This window comes from Oncorhynchus masou, unplaced genomic scaffold (assembly GCF_036934945.1).
Source record: "Oncorhynchus masou masou isolate Uvic2021 unplaced genomic scaffold, UVic_Omas_1.1 unplaced_scaffold_1447, whole genome shotgun sequence".
NCBI classification, from domain to species: Eukaryota; Metazoa; Chordata; class Actinopteri; order Salmoniformes; family Salmonidae; genus Oncorhynchus; species Oncorhynchus masou.
The window spans coordinates 31,823-46,286 of NW_027004444.1; the positions used below are offsets into that span (position 1 = coordinate 31,823).

Here is a 14,464-nt window from a genome sequence, read left to right on the forward strand (position 1 = left end):
GACAGTAGAACTACAAACTGACTACACATTGAGACAGTAGAACTACACACTGACTAGACATTGAGACAGTAGAACTACAAACTGACTACACATTGAGACAGTAGAACTACAAACTGACGGCACATTGAGTAGAGACAGTAGAAACAGCAGTACTCACTTTTCCAAAAGTGCTAGTGCAGTGGAGGGGTTGACCCGAAGGTACTTGGAGGTGGGCTGTCCGTAGTCAGCCAGGTACGTAGACCAGTCCCACACCATGAACAGGTCCAGCAGCTGAATCAACACAGAGAGGACAATATTCTGGGAGTTAGTGAGGGACAAGGCAGCAGTATATCACCCTGCATACCACTGCTGGCTGGTCTCTGTAGCTAAGCAGGGTCGGTCCTGGTCGGTCCCTGGATGGGAGACCAGATGGTGTTGGAGGACCATGAGGAGGGACTCTTTCCTCTGGTCTGAATAAATATCTCAGGACAGTGATTGGGGACATTGCCCAGTGTAGGGTGCCATGTTTTGGATGGGAGGTTAAAAGGGGGGTCCTGGATCAATTCCATTTCTTCTCCCCTGTAACTCTTCCCCAGGCCGTTGCTGTAAAGGAGAATATGTTCTCAGTCAACAAACCTGTTTTAAAAAAAAAAACCTTTATTTAACTAGGCAAGTCAGTTAAGAACAAATGATTATGTTCAATGACGACCTACTGGGGAACGGTGGGTTAACTGCCTGTTCAGGGGCAGAACGACAGATTTTTACCTTGTCAGCTCGGGGATATGATCTTGCAAACTTTCGGTTTCAAGTCCAACGCTAGGCTACCCTGCCGCCCGAATTAAGGGCTCGAGGGAGTGTGTTCTCAGTCAACAGACCTGGGGCATTAAGGGCTCGAGGGAGTGTGTTCTCAGTCAACAGACCTGGGGCATTAAGGGCTAGAGGGAGTGTGTTCTCAGTCAACAGACCTGGGGCACTAAGGGCTAGAGGGAGTGTGTTCTCAGTCAACAGACCTGGGGCATTAAGGGCTAGAGGGAGTGTGTTCTCAGTCTACAGACCTGGGGCATTAAGGGCTAGAGGGAGTGTGTTCTCAGTCAACAGACCTGGGGCATTAAGGGCTAGAGGGAGTGTGTTCTCAGTCAACAGACCTGGGGCATTAAGGGCTAGAGGGAGTGTGTTCTCAGTCAACAGACCTGGGGCATGAAGGGCTAGAGGGAGTGTGTTCTCAGTCAACAGACCTGGGGCATTAAGGGCTAGAGGGAGTGTGTTCTCAGTCAACAGACCTGGGGCATTAAGGGCTAGAGGGAGTGTGTTCTCAGTCAACAGACCTGGGGCATTAAGGGCTAGAGGGAGTGTGTTCTCAGTCAACAGACCTGGGGCATTAAGGGAGTGTGTTCTCAGTCAACAGACCTGGGGCATTAAGGGCTAGAGGGAGTGTGTTCTCAGTCAACAGACCTGGGGCATGAAGGGCTAGAGGGAGTGTGTTCTCAGTCAACAGACCTGGGGCATTAAGGGAGTGTGTTCTCAGTCAACAGACCTGGGGCATTAAGGGCTAGAGGGAGTGTGTTCTCAGTCAACAGACCTGGGGCATTAAGGGCTAGAGGGAGTGTGTTCTCAGTCAACAGACCTGGGGCATGAAGGGCTAGAGGGAGTGTGTTCTCAGTCAACAGACCTGGGGCATTAAGGGCTAGAGGGAGTGTGTTCTCAGTCAACAGACCTGGGGCATTAAGGGCTAGAGGGAGTGTGTTCTCAGTCAACAGACCTGGGGCATTAAGGGCTAGAGGGAGTGTGTTCTCAGTCAACAGACCTGGGGCATGAAGGGCTAGAGGGAGTGTGTTCTCAGTCAACAGACCTGGGGCATTAAGGGAGTGTGTTCTCAGTCTACAGACCTGGGGCATTAAGGGAGTGTGTTCTCAGTCAACAGACCTGGGGCATGAAGGGCTAGAGGGAGTGTGTTCTCAGTCAACAGACCTGGGGCATTAAGGGAGTGTGTTCTCAGTCAACAGACCTGGGGCATGAAGGGCTAGAGGGAGTGTGTTCTCAGTCAACAGACCTGGGGCATTAAGGGAGTGTGTTCTCAGTCTACAGACCTGGGGCATGAAGGGCTAGAGGGAGTGTGTTCTCAGTCAACAGACCTGGGGCATGAAGGGCTAGAGGGAGTGTGTTCTCAGTCAACAGACCTGGGGCATTAGGGGCTAGAGGGAGTGTGTTCTCAGTCAACAGACCTGGGGCATTAAGGGCTAGAGGGAGTGTGTTCTCAGTCAACAGACCTGGGGCATGAAGGGCTAGAGGGAGTGTGTTCTCAGTCAACAGACCTGGGGCATTAAGGGCTAGAGGGAGTGTGTTCTCAGTCAACAGACCTGGGGCATTAAGGGCTAGAGGGAGTGTGTTCTCAGTCAACAGACCTGGGGCATGAAGGGCTAGAGGGAGTGTGTTCTCAGTCAACAGACCTGGGGCATTAAGGGCTAGAGGGAGTGTGTTCTCAGTCAACAGACCTGGGGCACTAAGGGCTAGAGGGAGTGTGTTCTCAGTCAACAGACCTGGGGCATTAAGGGCTAGAGGGAGTGTGTTCTCAGTCAACAGACCTGGGGCATTAAGGGCTAGAGGGAGTGTGTTCTCAGTTAACAGACCTGGGGCATTAAGGGCTAGAGGGAGTGTGTTCTCAGTCAACAGACCTGGGGCATTAAGGGCTAGAGGGAGTGTGTTCTCAGTTAACAGACCTGGGGCATTAAGGGCTAGAGGGAGTGTGTTCTCAGTCAACAGACCTGGGGCATTAAGGGCTAGAGGGAGTGTGTTCTCAGTCAACAGACCTGGGGCATTAAGGGCTAGAGGGAGTGTGTTCTCAGTCAACAGACCTGGGGCATTAAGGGCTCGAGGGAGTGTGTTCTCAGTCAACAGACCTGGGGCATGAAGGGCTAGAGGGAGTGTGTTCTCAGTCAACAGACCTGGGGCATTAAGGGCTAGAGGGAGTGTGTTCTCAGTCAACAGACCTGGGGCATTAAGGGCTAGAGGGAGTGTGTTCTCAGTCAACAGACCTGGGGCATTAAGGGCTAGAGGGAGTGTGTTCTCAGTCAACAGACCTGGGGCATGAAGGGCTAGAGGGAGTGTGTTCTCAGTCAACAGACCTGGGGCATTAAGGGCTAGAGGGAGTGTGTTCTCAGTCAACAGACCTGGGGCATTAAGGGCTAGAGGGAGTGTGTTCTCAGTCAACAGACCTGGGGCATTAAGGGCTAGAGGGAGTGTGTTCTCAGTCAACAGACCTGGGGCATTAAGGGCTAGAGGGAGTGTGTTCTCAGTCAACAGACCTGGGGCATTAAGGGCTAGAGGGAGTGTGTTCTCAGTCAACAGACCTGGGGCATTAAGGGCTAGAGGGAGTGTGTTCTCAGTCAACAGACCTGGGGCATTAAGGGCTAGAGAGAGTGTGTTCTCAGTCAACAGACCTGGGGCATTAAGGGCTAGAGGGAGTGTGTTCTCAGTCAACAGACCTGGGGCATTAAGGGCTTGAGGGAGTGTGTTCTCAGTCAACAGACCTGGGGCATTAAGGGCTAGAGGGAGTGTGTTCTCAGTCAACAGACCTGGGGCATTAAGGGCTAGAGGGAGTGTGTTCTCAGTCAACAGACCTGGGGCATGAAGGGCTAGAGGGAGTGTGTTCTCAGTCAACAGACCCCGGGCATTAAGGGCTAGAGGGAGTGTGTTCTCAGTCAACAGACCTGGGGCATTAAGGGCTAGAGGGAGTGTGTTCTCAGTCAACAGACCTGGGGCATGAAGGGCTAGAGGGAGTGTGTTCTCAGTCAACAGACCTGGGGCATTAAGGGCTAGAGGGAGTGTGTTCTCAGTCAACAGACCTGGGGCATGAAGGGCTAGAGGGAGTGTGTTCTCAGTCAACAGACCTGGGGCATGAAGGGCTAGAGGGAGTGTGTTCTCAGTCAACAGACCTGGGGCATTAAGGGCTAGAGGGAGTGTGTTCTCAGTCAACAGACCTGGGGCATTAAGGGCTAGAGGGAGTGTGTTCTCAGTCAACAGACCTGGGGCATTAAGGGCTAGAGGGAGTGTGTTCTCAGTCAACAGACCTGGGGCATTAAGGGCTAGAGGGAGTGTGTTCTCAGTCAACAGACCTGGGGCATTAAGGGCTAGAGGGAGTGTGTTCTCAGTCAACAGACCTGGGGCATTAAGGGCTAGAGGGAGTGTGTGATGGCTGCTGCTGCGTTGAATCACTTTTAGGAGCCGCAGCACTTCAAAACGTGAGTAGCGGGAGAGAGTAAACTTTACCTAACAGAGGAGATTAGGGTTGGGGTTACCCCAGTAACCTTAGCCCTGTCAGGCAGTACCGTATAAAGTGACTTCATGGCTTCTGCACCACCCAGTACCTCTCATTCACAGGAAGAGGAGCTGGGAGACAGACTGATGCGCTGAAGACCGAAAGCCCCTCTCAGTGTATGCTAATGGAAGGGGACTGGGAAGACCCTGGGTGGTCTTTATGAAGGGGTCTATAGAGCCAGAGGCTTACCACTACCATTCACACCTACTATGAGGGTCTGATTGGAGGGTTCTGGGTAGTGAGGTGCTACTCAGAGATATGGACCCCTCCTGCTCTACCCTCAGAGTAGAATGGACCACTCCTGCTCTGCTCCCATCAGAGTAGAATGGACCACTCCTGCTCTGCTCCCATCAGAGTAGAATGGACCACTCCTGCTCTGCTCTCATCAGAGTAGAATGGACCCCTCCTGCTCTGCTCTCATCAGAGTAGAATGGACCCCTCCTGCTCTGCTCCCATCAGAGTAGAATGGACCCCTCCTGCTCTACCCTCAGAGTAGAATGGACCACTCCTGCTCTGCTCCCATCAGAGTAGAATGGACCACTCCTGCTCTGCTCCCATCAGAGTAGAATGGACCCCTCCTGCTCTGCTCCCATCAGAGTAGAATGGACCCCTCCTGCTCTGCTCTCATCAGAGTAGAATGGACCCCTCCTGCTCTGCTCCCATCAGAGTAGAATGGACCCATCTTGCTCTGCTCTCATCAGAGTAGAATGGACCCCTCCTGCTCTGCTCTCATCAGAGTAGAATGGACCCCTCCTGCTCTGCTCTCATCAGAGTAGAATGGACCCCTCCTGCTCTGCTCTCATCAGAGTAGAATGGACCCCTCCTGCTCTACCCTCAGAGTAGAATGGACCCCTCCTGCTCTGCTCTCATCAGAGTAGAATGGACCCCTCCTGCTCTGCTCCCATCAGAGTAGAATGGACCCCTCCTGCTCTGCTCCCATCAGAGTAGAATGGACCCCTCCTGCTCTGCTCCCATCAGAGTAGAATGGAAGGATCCCAGTTAGCTGCATGTCTGTTTTGGTGTCTTTTCATATGCGAACTGCTTGGGTCTCTCGTACCTGCTGTCCTGAAGCCCCAGTATGTCCTCAGGTCGGTACCTGCTGTCCTGAAGCCCCAGCATGTCCTCAGGTCTGTACCTGCTGTTCTGCTGTCATGAAGCCCCAGTATGTCCTCAGGTCTGTACCTGCTGTGATGAAGCCCCAGTATGTCCTCAGGTCTGTACCTGCTGTCCTGAAGCCCCAGTATGTCCTCAGGTCTGTACCTGCTGTCCTGAAGCCCCAGTATGTCCTCAGGTCTGTACCTGCTGTCCTGAAGCCCCAGTATGTCCTCAGGTCTGTACCTGCTGTCCTGAAGCCCCAGTATGTCCTCAGGTCTGTACCTGCTGTCCTGAAGCCCCAGTATGTCCTCAGGTCTGTACCTGCTGTTCTGAAGCCGCAGTATGTCCTCAGGTCTGTACCTGCTGTCCTGAAGCCCCAGCATGTCCTCAGGTCTGTACCTGCTGTCCTGAAGCCCCAGCATGTCCTCAGGTCTGTACCTGCTGTCCTGAAGCCCCAGCATGTCCTCAGGTCTGTACCTGCTGTCCTGAAGCCCCAGTATGTCCTCGGGTCTGTACCTGCTGTCCTGAAGTACCAGTATGTCCTCAGGTCTGTACCTGCTGTCCTGAAGCCCCAGTATGTCCTCAGGTCTGTACCTGCTGTCCTGAAGCCCCAGTATGTCCTCAGGTCTGTACCTGCTGTCCTGAAGCCCCAGTATGTCCTCAGGCCTGTACCTGCTGTTCTGCTGTCATGAAGCCCAGTATGTCCTCAGGTCTATACCTGCTGTCCTGAAGCCCCAGTATGTCCTCAGGTCTGTACCTGCTGTCCTGAAGCCCCAGTATGTCCTCAGGTCTGTACCTGCTGTTCTGCTGTCCTGAAGCCCAGTATGTCCTCAGGTCTGTACCTGCTGTCATGAAGCCCAGTATGTCCTCAGGTCTGTACCTGCTGTCCTGAAGCCCAGTATGTCCTCAGGTCTGTACCTGCTGTCATGAAGCCCCAGTATGTCCTCAGGTCTGTACCTGCTGTCCTGAAGCCCCAGTATGTCCTCAGGTCTGTACCTGCTGTCCTGAAGCCCCAGTATGTCCTCAGGTCTGTACCTGCTGTCCTGAAGCCCCAGTATGTCCTCAGGTCTGTACCTGCTGTCCTGAAGCCCCAGTATGTCCTCAGGTCGGTACCTGCTGTCCTGAAGCCCCAGTATGTCCTCAGGTCTGTACCTGCTGTCCTGAAGCCCCAGTATGTCCTCAGGTCTGTACCTGCTGTTCTGCTGTCCTGAAGCCCCAGTATGTCCTGAGGTCGGTACCTGCTGTCCTGAAGCCCCAGTATGTCCTCAGGTCTGTACCTGCTGTCCTGAAGCCCGAGTATGTCCTCAGGTCTGTACCTGCTGTCCTGAAGCCCCAGTATGTCCTCAGGTCTGTACCTGCTGTTCTGCTGTCCTGAAGCCCCAGTATGTCCTCAGGTCTGTACCTGCTGTCCTGCTGTCCTGAAGCCCCAGTATGTCCTCAGGTCGGTACCTGCTGTCCTGAAGCCCCAGTATGTCCTCAGGTCTGTATCTGCTGTCCTGAAGCCCCAGTATGTCCTCAGGTCGGTACCTGCTGTCCTGAAGCCCCAGAATGTCCTCAGGTCTGTACCTGCTGTCCTGAAGCCCCAGTATGTCCTCAGGTCTGTACCTGCTGTCCTGAAGCCCCAGTATGTCCTCAGGTCGGTACCTGCTGTCCTGAAGCCCCAGTATGTCCTCAGGTCTGTACCTGCTGTCCTGAAGCCCCAGTATGTCCTCAGGTCGGTACCTGCTGTCCTGAAGCCCCAGTATGTCCTCAGGTCTGTACCTGCTGTCATGAAGCCCAGTATGTCCTCAGGTCTGTACCTGCTACTGAGGCCCGTTAGCTGCGAGTGATGTTATATGATATGACTGTCTGGAGAGTGTTCTCTGCTCTGACTCTCAGCCAGCCACGAGTTATTCAACCTGGTACTAATCCCCTGGAAATACTTCCCCCCGCAGGGAGCACAGCTGAGGAAAACCTGGTACTAATCTCCTGGAAACACTTCCCCCCACAGGGAGCACAGCTGAGGAAAACCTGGTACTAATCCCCTGGAAACACTTCCCCCCCACAGGGAGCACAGCTGAGGAAAACCTGGTACTAATCTCCTGGAAACACTTCCCCCGCAGGGAGCACAGCTGAGGAAAACCTGGTACTAATCCCCTGGAAACACTTCCCCCCGCAGGGAGCACAGCTGAGGAAAACCTGGTACTAATCCCCTGGAAACACTTCACCCCGCAGGGAGCACAGCTGAGGAAAACCTGGTACTAATCCCCTGGAAACACTTCCCCCCGCAGGGAGCACAGCTGAGGAAAACCTGGTACTAATCCCCTGAAAACACTTCCCCCCACAGGGAGCACAGCTGAGGAAAACCTGGTACTAATCCCCTGGAAACACTTCCCCCCGCAGGGAGCACAGCTGAGGAAAACCTGGTACTAATCCCCTGGAAACACTTCCCCCCGCAGGGAGCACAGCTGAGGAAAACCTGGTACTAATCCCCTGGAGAGAGAGAGACATCGAGAAAGAGTGCATGTGGTGTGTGAGAAACAGTGCGTACTCAGTTTGTACATATTTTGAACCATGCATCAATGTCAAGCGGCAACGGAAAGTCCGCAAAGGAAAATTACACGCCATTTCTTGAAATCAATGGAAAACATCATTTGAGCTGAAGGGAGAGAAAATACAGTCCGACTCCAGAATGAAATGTTGCCTATTCACATGTCACATTGCTTGACGACAATATTTTATCTTGATAGGTTAATAAATACATTATTTGATCAATACACCCGCCAACGTACCGTAAATCACAACCCATTAACAAGTCAATAGGGCTAACTGGCTAGCTACTACTGTTAGCTAGCCAGATAGCCACAAAGAATTGTCAGCTAGCTAGCTACCCACGAAAAATGTACATCTACCTTGAATAAGGTCATTTTTACATGTTGAACTAGCTTGCTAGCTAGATTATTACGATTCACATATCTAGCTGATAATTTTGAAGTAAAAATAGAGGGAGTGCTGCTCAGCGTGAGGTAATACAGTAGGGGGAGTGCTGCTCAGCGTGAGGTAATACAGTAGGGGGAGTGCTGATCAGCGTGAGGTAATACAGTAGGGGGAGTGCTGATCAGCGTGAGGTAATACAGTAGGGGGAGTGCTGATCAGCGTGAGGTAATACAGTAGGGGGAGTGCTGCTCGGCGTGAGGTAATACAGTAGGGGGAGTGCTGCTCGGCGTGAGGTAATACAGTAGGGGGAGTGCTGCTCGGCGTGAGGTAATACAGTAGGGGGAGTGCTGCTCAGCGTGAGGTAATACAGTAGGGGGAATGCTGCTCGGCGTGAGGTAATACAGTAGGGGGAGTGCTGCTCAGCGTGAGGTAATACAGTAGGGGGAGTGCTGCTCGGCGTGAGGTAATACAGTAGGGGGAGAGCTGCTCAGCGTGAGGTAATACAGTAGGGGGAGTGCTGCTCAGCGTGAGGTAATACAGTAGGGGGAGTGCTGCTCAGCGTGAGGTAATACAGTAGGGGGAGTGCTGCTCAGCGTGAGGTAATACAGTGGGGGAGTAGGAGTGCTGCTCAGCGTGAGGTAATACAGTAGGGGGAGTGTTGCTCAGCGTGAGGTAATACAGTAGGGGGAGTGCTGCTCAGGGTGAGGTAATACAGTAGGGAGAGTGCTGCTCAGCGTGAGGTAATACAGTAGGGGGAGTGTGAGGTAATACAGTAGGGGGAGTGCTGCTCAGCGTGAGGTAATACAGTAGGGGGAGTGCTGCTCAGCGTGAGGTAATACAGTAGGGGGAGTGCTGCTCAGGCGTGAGTAATACAGTAGGGAGAGTGCTGCTCAGTAGGTAATACAGTAGTGCTGGGGGAGGTAATACAGTGAGGTAATACAGTCAGCGTGAGGTAATACAGTAGGGGGAGTGCTGCTCAGCGTGAGGTAATACAGTAGGGGGAGTGCTGCTCGGCGTGAGGTAATACAGTAGGGGGAGTGCTGCTCGGCGTGAGGTAATACAGTAGGGGGAGTGCTGCTCGGCGTGAGGTAATACAGTAGGGGGAGTGCTGCTCAGCGTGAGGTAATACAGTAGGGGGAGTGCTGCTCAGCGTGAGGTAATACAGTAGGGGGAGTGCTGCTCAGCGTGAGGTAATACAGTAGGGGGAGTGCTGCTCAGCGTGAGGTAATACAGTAGGGGGAGTGCTGCTCAGCGTGAGGTAATACAGTAGGGGGAGTGCTGCTCAGCGTGAGGTAATACAGTAGGGGGAGTGCTGCTCAGCGTGAGGTAATACAGTAGGGGGGAGTGCTGCTCAGCGTGAGGTAATACAGTAGGGGGAGTGTGAGGTAATACAGTAGGGGGAGTGCTGCTCAGCGTGAGGTAATACAGTAGGGGGAGTGCTGCTCAGCGTGAGGTAATACAGTAGGGGGAGAGCTGCTCGGCGTGAGGTAATACAGTAGGGGGAGTGCTGCTCAGCGTGAGGTAATACAGTTGGGGGAGTGATGAGGTAATACAGTAGGGGGAGTGATGAGGTAATACAGTAGGGGGACTGCTTCTCTAATGTAATGTTTTATGTATTCTCCACACTCACAAGAACGTACTCAAGAGAACGTGGTCTGAGAATGAACTCTGAGCATGAGAGTGTGGAGCGCGGTAGAATGAATATTGAGAGACAAGTGTTTCTGATTGTAGGGTCTCATCTTCACTGTATCCAAGGGTCTTGTCCAGTGGAATGATGCCTGCCAGGTCAATGAATGAACTGTAACATGCACTATGCATTAGGGTTCAACTTCCAGGTCACCACAGGTCACCAGGCCTTGAGGATTCTCCTTTAGGGACTCCAACCCCTCACTAATCTTTTAGATTTTTCATATTTAAAACACCAACTCCACAGGCGCCCATTAGTGCCCCACAGTAATTAACAGAGAGACGTTGGGATGTCTCCATCTGAGGTCAACCTTCCCTGGCCTAAAGACAGATCTGTTCTGATACAGGAGGTCTCTATAGACGCACCAGATCTGTCCTGATACAGGAGGTCTCTATAGACGCACCAGATCTGGTCTGATACAGGAGGTCTCTACAGACGCACCAGATCTGGTCTGATACAGGAGGTCTCTACAGACGCACCAGATCTGGTCTGATACAGGAGGTCTCTATAGACGCACCAGATCTGGTCTGATACAGGAGGTCTCTACAGACGCACCAGATCTGGTCTGATACAGGAGGTCTCTACAGACAGACCAGATCTGGTCTGATACAGGAGGTCTCTACAGACACACCAGATCTGGTCTGATACAGGAGGTCTCTACAGACGCACCAGATCTGGTCTGATACAGGAGGTCTCTACAGACGCACCAGATCTGGTCTGATACAGGAGGTCTCTACAGACACACCAGATCTGGTCTGATACAGGAGGTCTCTACAGACGCACCAGATCTGGTCTGATACAGGAGGTCTCTACAGACGCACCAGATCTGTCCTGATACAGGAGGTCTCTACAGACACACCAGATCTGGTCTGATACAGGAGGTCTCTACAGACGCACCAGATCTGTCCTGATACAGGAGGTCTCTACAGACACACCAGATCTGGTCTGATACAGGAGGTCTCTACAGACACACCAGATCTGGTCTGATACAGGAGGTCTACAGACACACCAGATCTGGTCTGATACAGGAGGTCTCTACAGACACACCAGATCTGGTCTGATACAGGAGGTCTCTACAGACGCACCAGATCTGGTCTGATACAGGAGGTCTCTACAGACGCACCAGATCTGGTCTGATACAGGAGGTCTCTACAGACGCACCAGATCTGATCTGATACAGGAGGTCTCTACAGACGCACCAGATCTGTCCTGATACAGGAGGTCTCTACAGACACACCAGATCTGTCCTGATACAGGAGGTCTCTACAGACACACCAGATCTGGTCTGATACAGGAGGTCTCTACAGACACACCAGATCTGTCCTGATACAGGAGGTCTCTACAGACACACCAGATCTGGTCTGATACAGGAGGTCTCTACAGACACACCAGATCTGTCCTGATACAGGAGGTCTCTACAGACAGACTAGGGTGTTTTATGAGTAGTGAGTGATCCTAGGGTGCTTTATGAGTAGTGAGTGATCCTAGGGTGTTTTATGAGTAGTGAGTCCTCCCGGGATGCTTTCTGAGTAGTGAGTGATCCCAGGGTGCTTTATGAGCAGTGAGTGATCCCAGGGTGTTTTATGAGTAGTGAGTGATCCCAGGGTGCTCTATGAGTAGTGAGTGCTCCCGGGATGCTTTATGAGTAGTGAGTGATCCCAGGATGCTTTATGAGTAGTGAGTGCTCCCAGGATGCTTTAAGAGTAGTGAGTGATCCTAGGGTGCTCTATGAGTAGTGAGTGATCCTAGGGTGTTTTATGAGTAGTGAGTGATCCTAGGGTGTTTTATGAGTAGTGAGTGATCCTAGGGTGCTTTATGAGTAGTGAGTGATCCTAGGGTGTTTTATGAGTAGTGAGTCCTCCCGGGATGCTTTCTGAGTAGTGAGTGATCCCAGGGTGCTTTATGAGCAGTGAGTGATCCCAGGGTGTTTTATGAGTAGTGAGTGATCCCAGGGTGCTCTATGAGTAGTGAGTGCTCCCGGGATGCTTTATGAGTAGTGAGTGATCCCAGGATGCTTTATGAGTAGTGAGTGCTCCCAGGATGCTTTAAGAGTAGTGAGTGATCCTAGGGTGCTCTATGAGTAGTGAGTGATCCTAGGGTGTTTTATGAGTAGTGAGTGATCCTAGGGTGTTTTATGAGTAGTGAGTGATCCTAGGGTGTTTTATGAGTAGTGAGTGATCCCAGGGTGCTCTATGAGTAGTGAGTGATCCTAGGGTGTTTTATGAGTAGTGAGTGATCCTAGGGTGTTTTATGAGTAGTGAGTGATCCTAGGGTGTTTTATGAGTAGTGAGTGATCCCAGGGTGCTCTATGAGTAGTGAGTGATCCTAGGGTGTTTTATGAGTAGTGAGTGATCCTAGGGTGTTTTATGAGTAGTGAGTGATCCTAGGGTGTTTTATGAGTAGTGAGTGATCCTAGGGTGTTTTATAAGTAGTGAGTGATCCCAGGGTGCTCTATGAGTAGTGAGTGATCCCAGGGTGCTTTATGAGTAGTGAGTGATCCTAGGGTGTTTTATGAGTAGTGAGAGATCCCAGGGTGCTCTATGAGTAGTGAGAGATCCCAGGGTGCTCTATGAGTAGTGAGTGATCCTAGGGTGTTTTATGAGTAGTGAGAGATCCCAGGGTGCTCTATGAGTAGTGAGAGATCCCAGGGTGCTCTTGGAGTAGTGAGAGATCCCAGGGTGCTCTATGAGTAGTGAGTGATCCTAGGGTGCTTTATGAGTAGTGAGTGATCCCAGGGTGCTTTATGAGTATGTTAGCTGGCTAACACAATTGCTTTCAGCCACGACTTGCTCAGACAAACTAGATGTTTGCAGACGGTAAGATACACAAACTAATAGTGTAATCATAGAAGACTAGTGGATTTATATGAAGAAGCAAAGTGGAAACCAGCATCGGTGCTCAAGTGACGGAGCTTGGTGTGAGAAGCAGCATGCAGGAGAGTGACACGTGTATATCTCCCTCTCTCCCTCCCTCTCTCCCTCCCTCCCCCTGTCCCTCCCCCTGTCCCTCCCTCCCTCCCTCTCCCTCTTAGCAGTGTCTATGAGACAGAGAATACATGCTGGTTGTCTTCGGTGTAACCTCAAGCTGCTGTACCAGACCTGACACCAGACCTGACACCAGACCTAACACCAGACCTGACACCAGACCTAACACCAGACCTGACACCAGACCTGACACCAGACCTGACACCAGACCTGACACCAGACCTAACACCAAACCTAACACCAGACCTAGCACCAGACCTAGCACCAGACCTAGCACCAGACCTGACACCAGACCTGACACCAGACCTAACACCAGACCTGACACCAGACCTGACACCAGACCTGACACCAGACCTAACACCAGACCTGACACCAGACCTAACACCAGACCTAACACCAGACCTAACACCAGACCTGACACCAGACCTGACACCAGACCTAGCACCAGACCTGACACCAGACCTAGCACCAGACCTAACACCAGACCTGACACCAGACCTGACACCAGACCTAACACCAGACCTAACACCAGACCTGACACCAGACCTAACACCAGACCTAACACCAGACCTAACACCAGACCTGACACCAGACCTGACACCAGACCTAACACCAGACCTAGCACCAGACCTAACACCAGACCTAACACCAGACCTAACACCAGACCTGACACCAGACCTGACACCAGACCTGACACCAGACCTGACACCAGACCTGACACCAGACCTGACACCAGACCTAACACCAGACCTGACACCAGACCTGACACCAGACCTGACACCAGACCTGACACCAGACCTAACACCAGACCTGACACCAGACCTAGCACCAGACCTAACACCAGACCTGACACCAGACCTGACACCAGACCTAACACCAGACCTAACACCAGACCTAACACCAGACCTAACACCAGACCTAACACCAGACCTAACACCAGACCTAACACCAGACCTAACACCAGACCTGACACCAGACCTGACACCAGACCTAACACCAGACCTAACACCAGACCTAACACCAGACCTAACACCAGACCTGACACCAGACCTGACACCAGACCTAACACCAGACCTAACACCAGACCTGACACCAGACCTGACACCAGACCTGACACCAGACCTAACACCAGACCTAACACCAGACCTAACACCAGACCTAACACCAGACCTAACACCAGACCTAACACCAGACCTGACACCAGACCTGACACCAGACCTAACACCAAACCTAACACCAGACCTAACACCAGACCTAACACCAGACCTAACACCAGACTTGACACCAAACCTGACACCAGACCTGACACCAGACCTAACACCAGACCTGACACCAGACCTAACACCAGACCTGACACCAGACCTAACACCAGACCTGACACCAGACCTAACACCAGACCTGACACCAGACCTGACACCAGACCTGACACCAGACTTGACACCAAACCTGACACCAGACCTAACACCAGACCTGACACCAGACCTGACA

At 52.2% G+C, this 14,464-nt stretch overlaps 1 protein-coding gene across 6 annotated transcripts in view; it reads right to left on the reverse strand.

Moving 5' to 3' along the window:
* The window catches only part of LOC135530874 (exocyst complex component 6-like), a 130,957-nt gene that overhangs the window by 13,696 nt on the left and 102,797 nt on the right, over positions 1 to 14,464 (reverse strand). For all 6 annotated transcript variants that reach the window (XM_064959044.1, XM_064959046.1, XM_064959041.1 and 3 more), the window contains one exon: positions 158 to 270. In XM_064959044.1, coding sequence (XP_064815116.1) covers positions 158 to 270 — 113 coding nt within the window. The remainder of the gene's footprint in view (positions 1 to 157; positions 271 to 14,464) is intronic.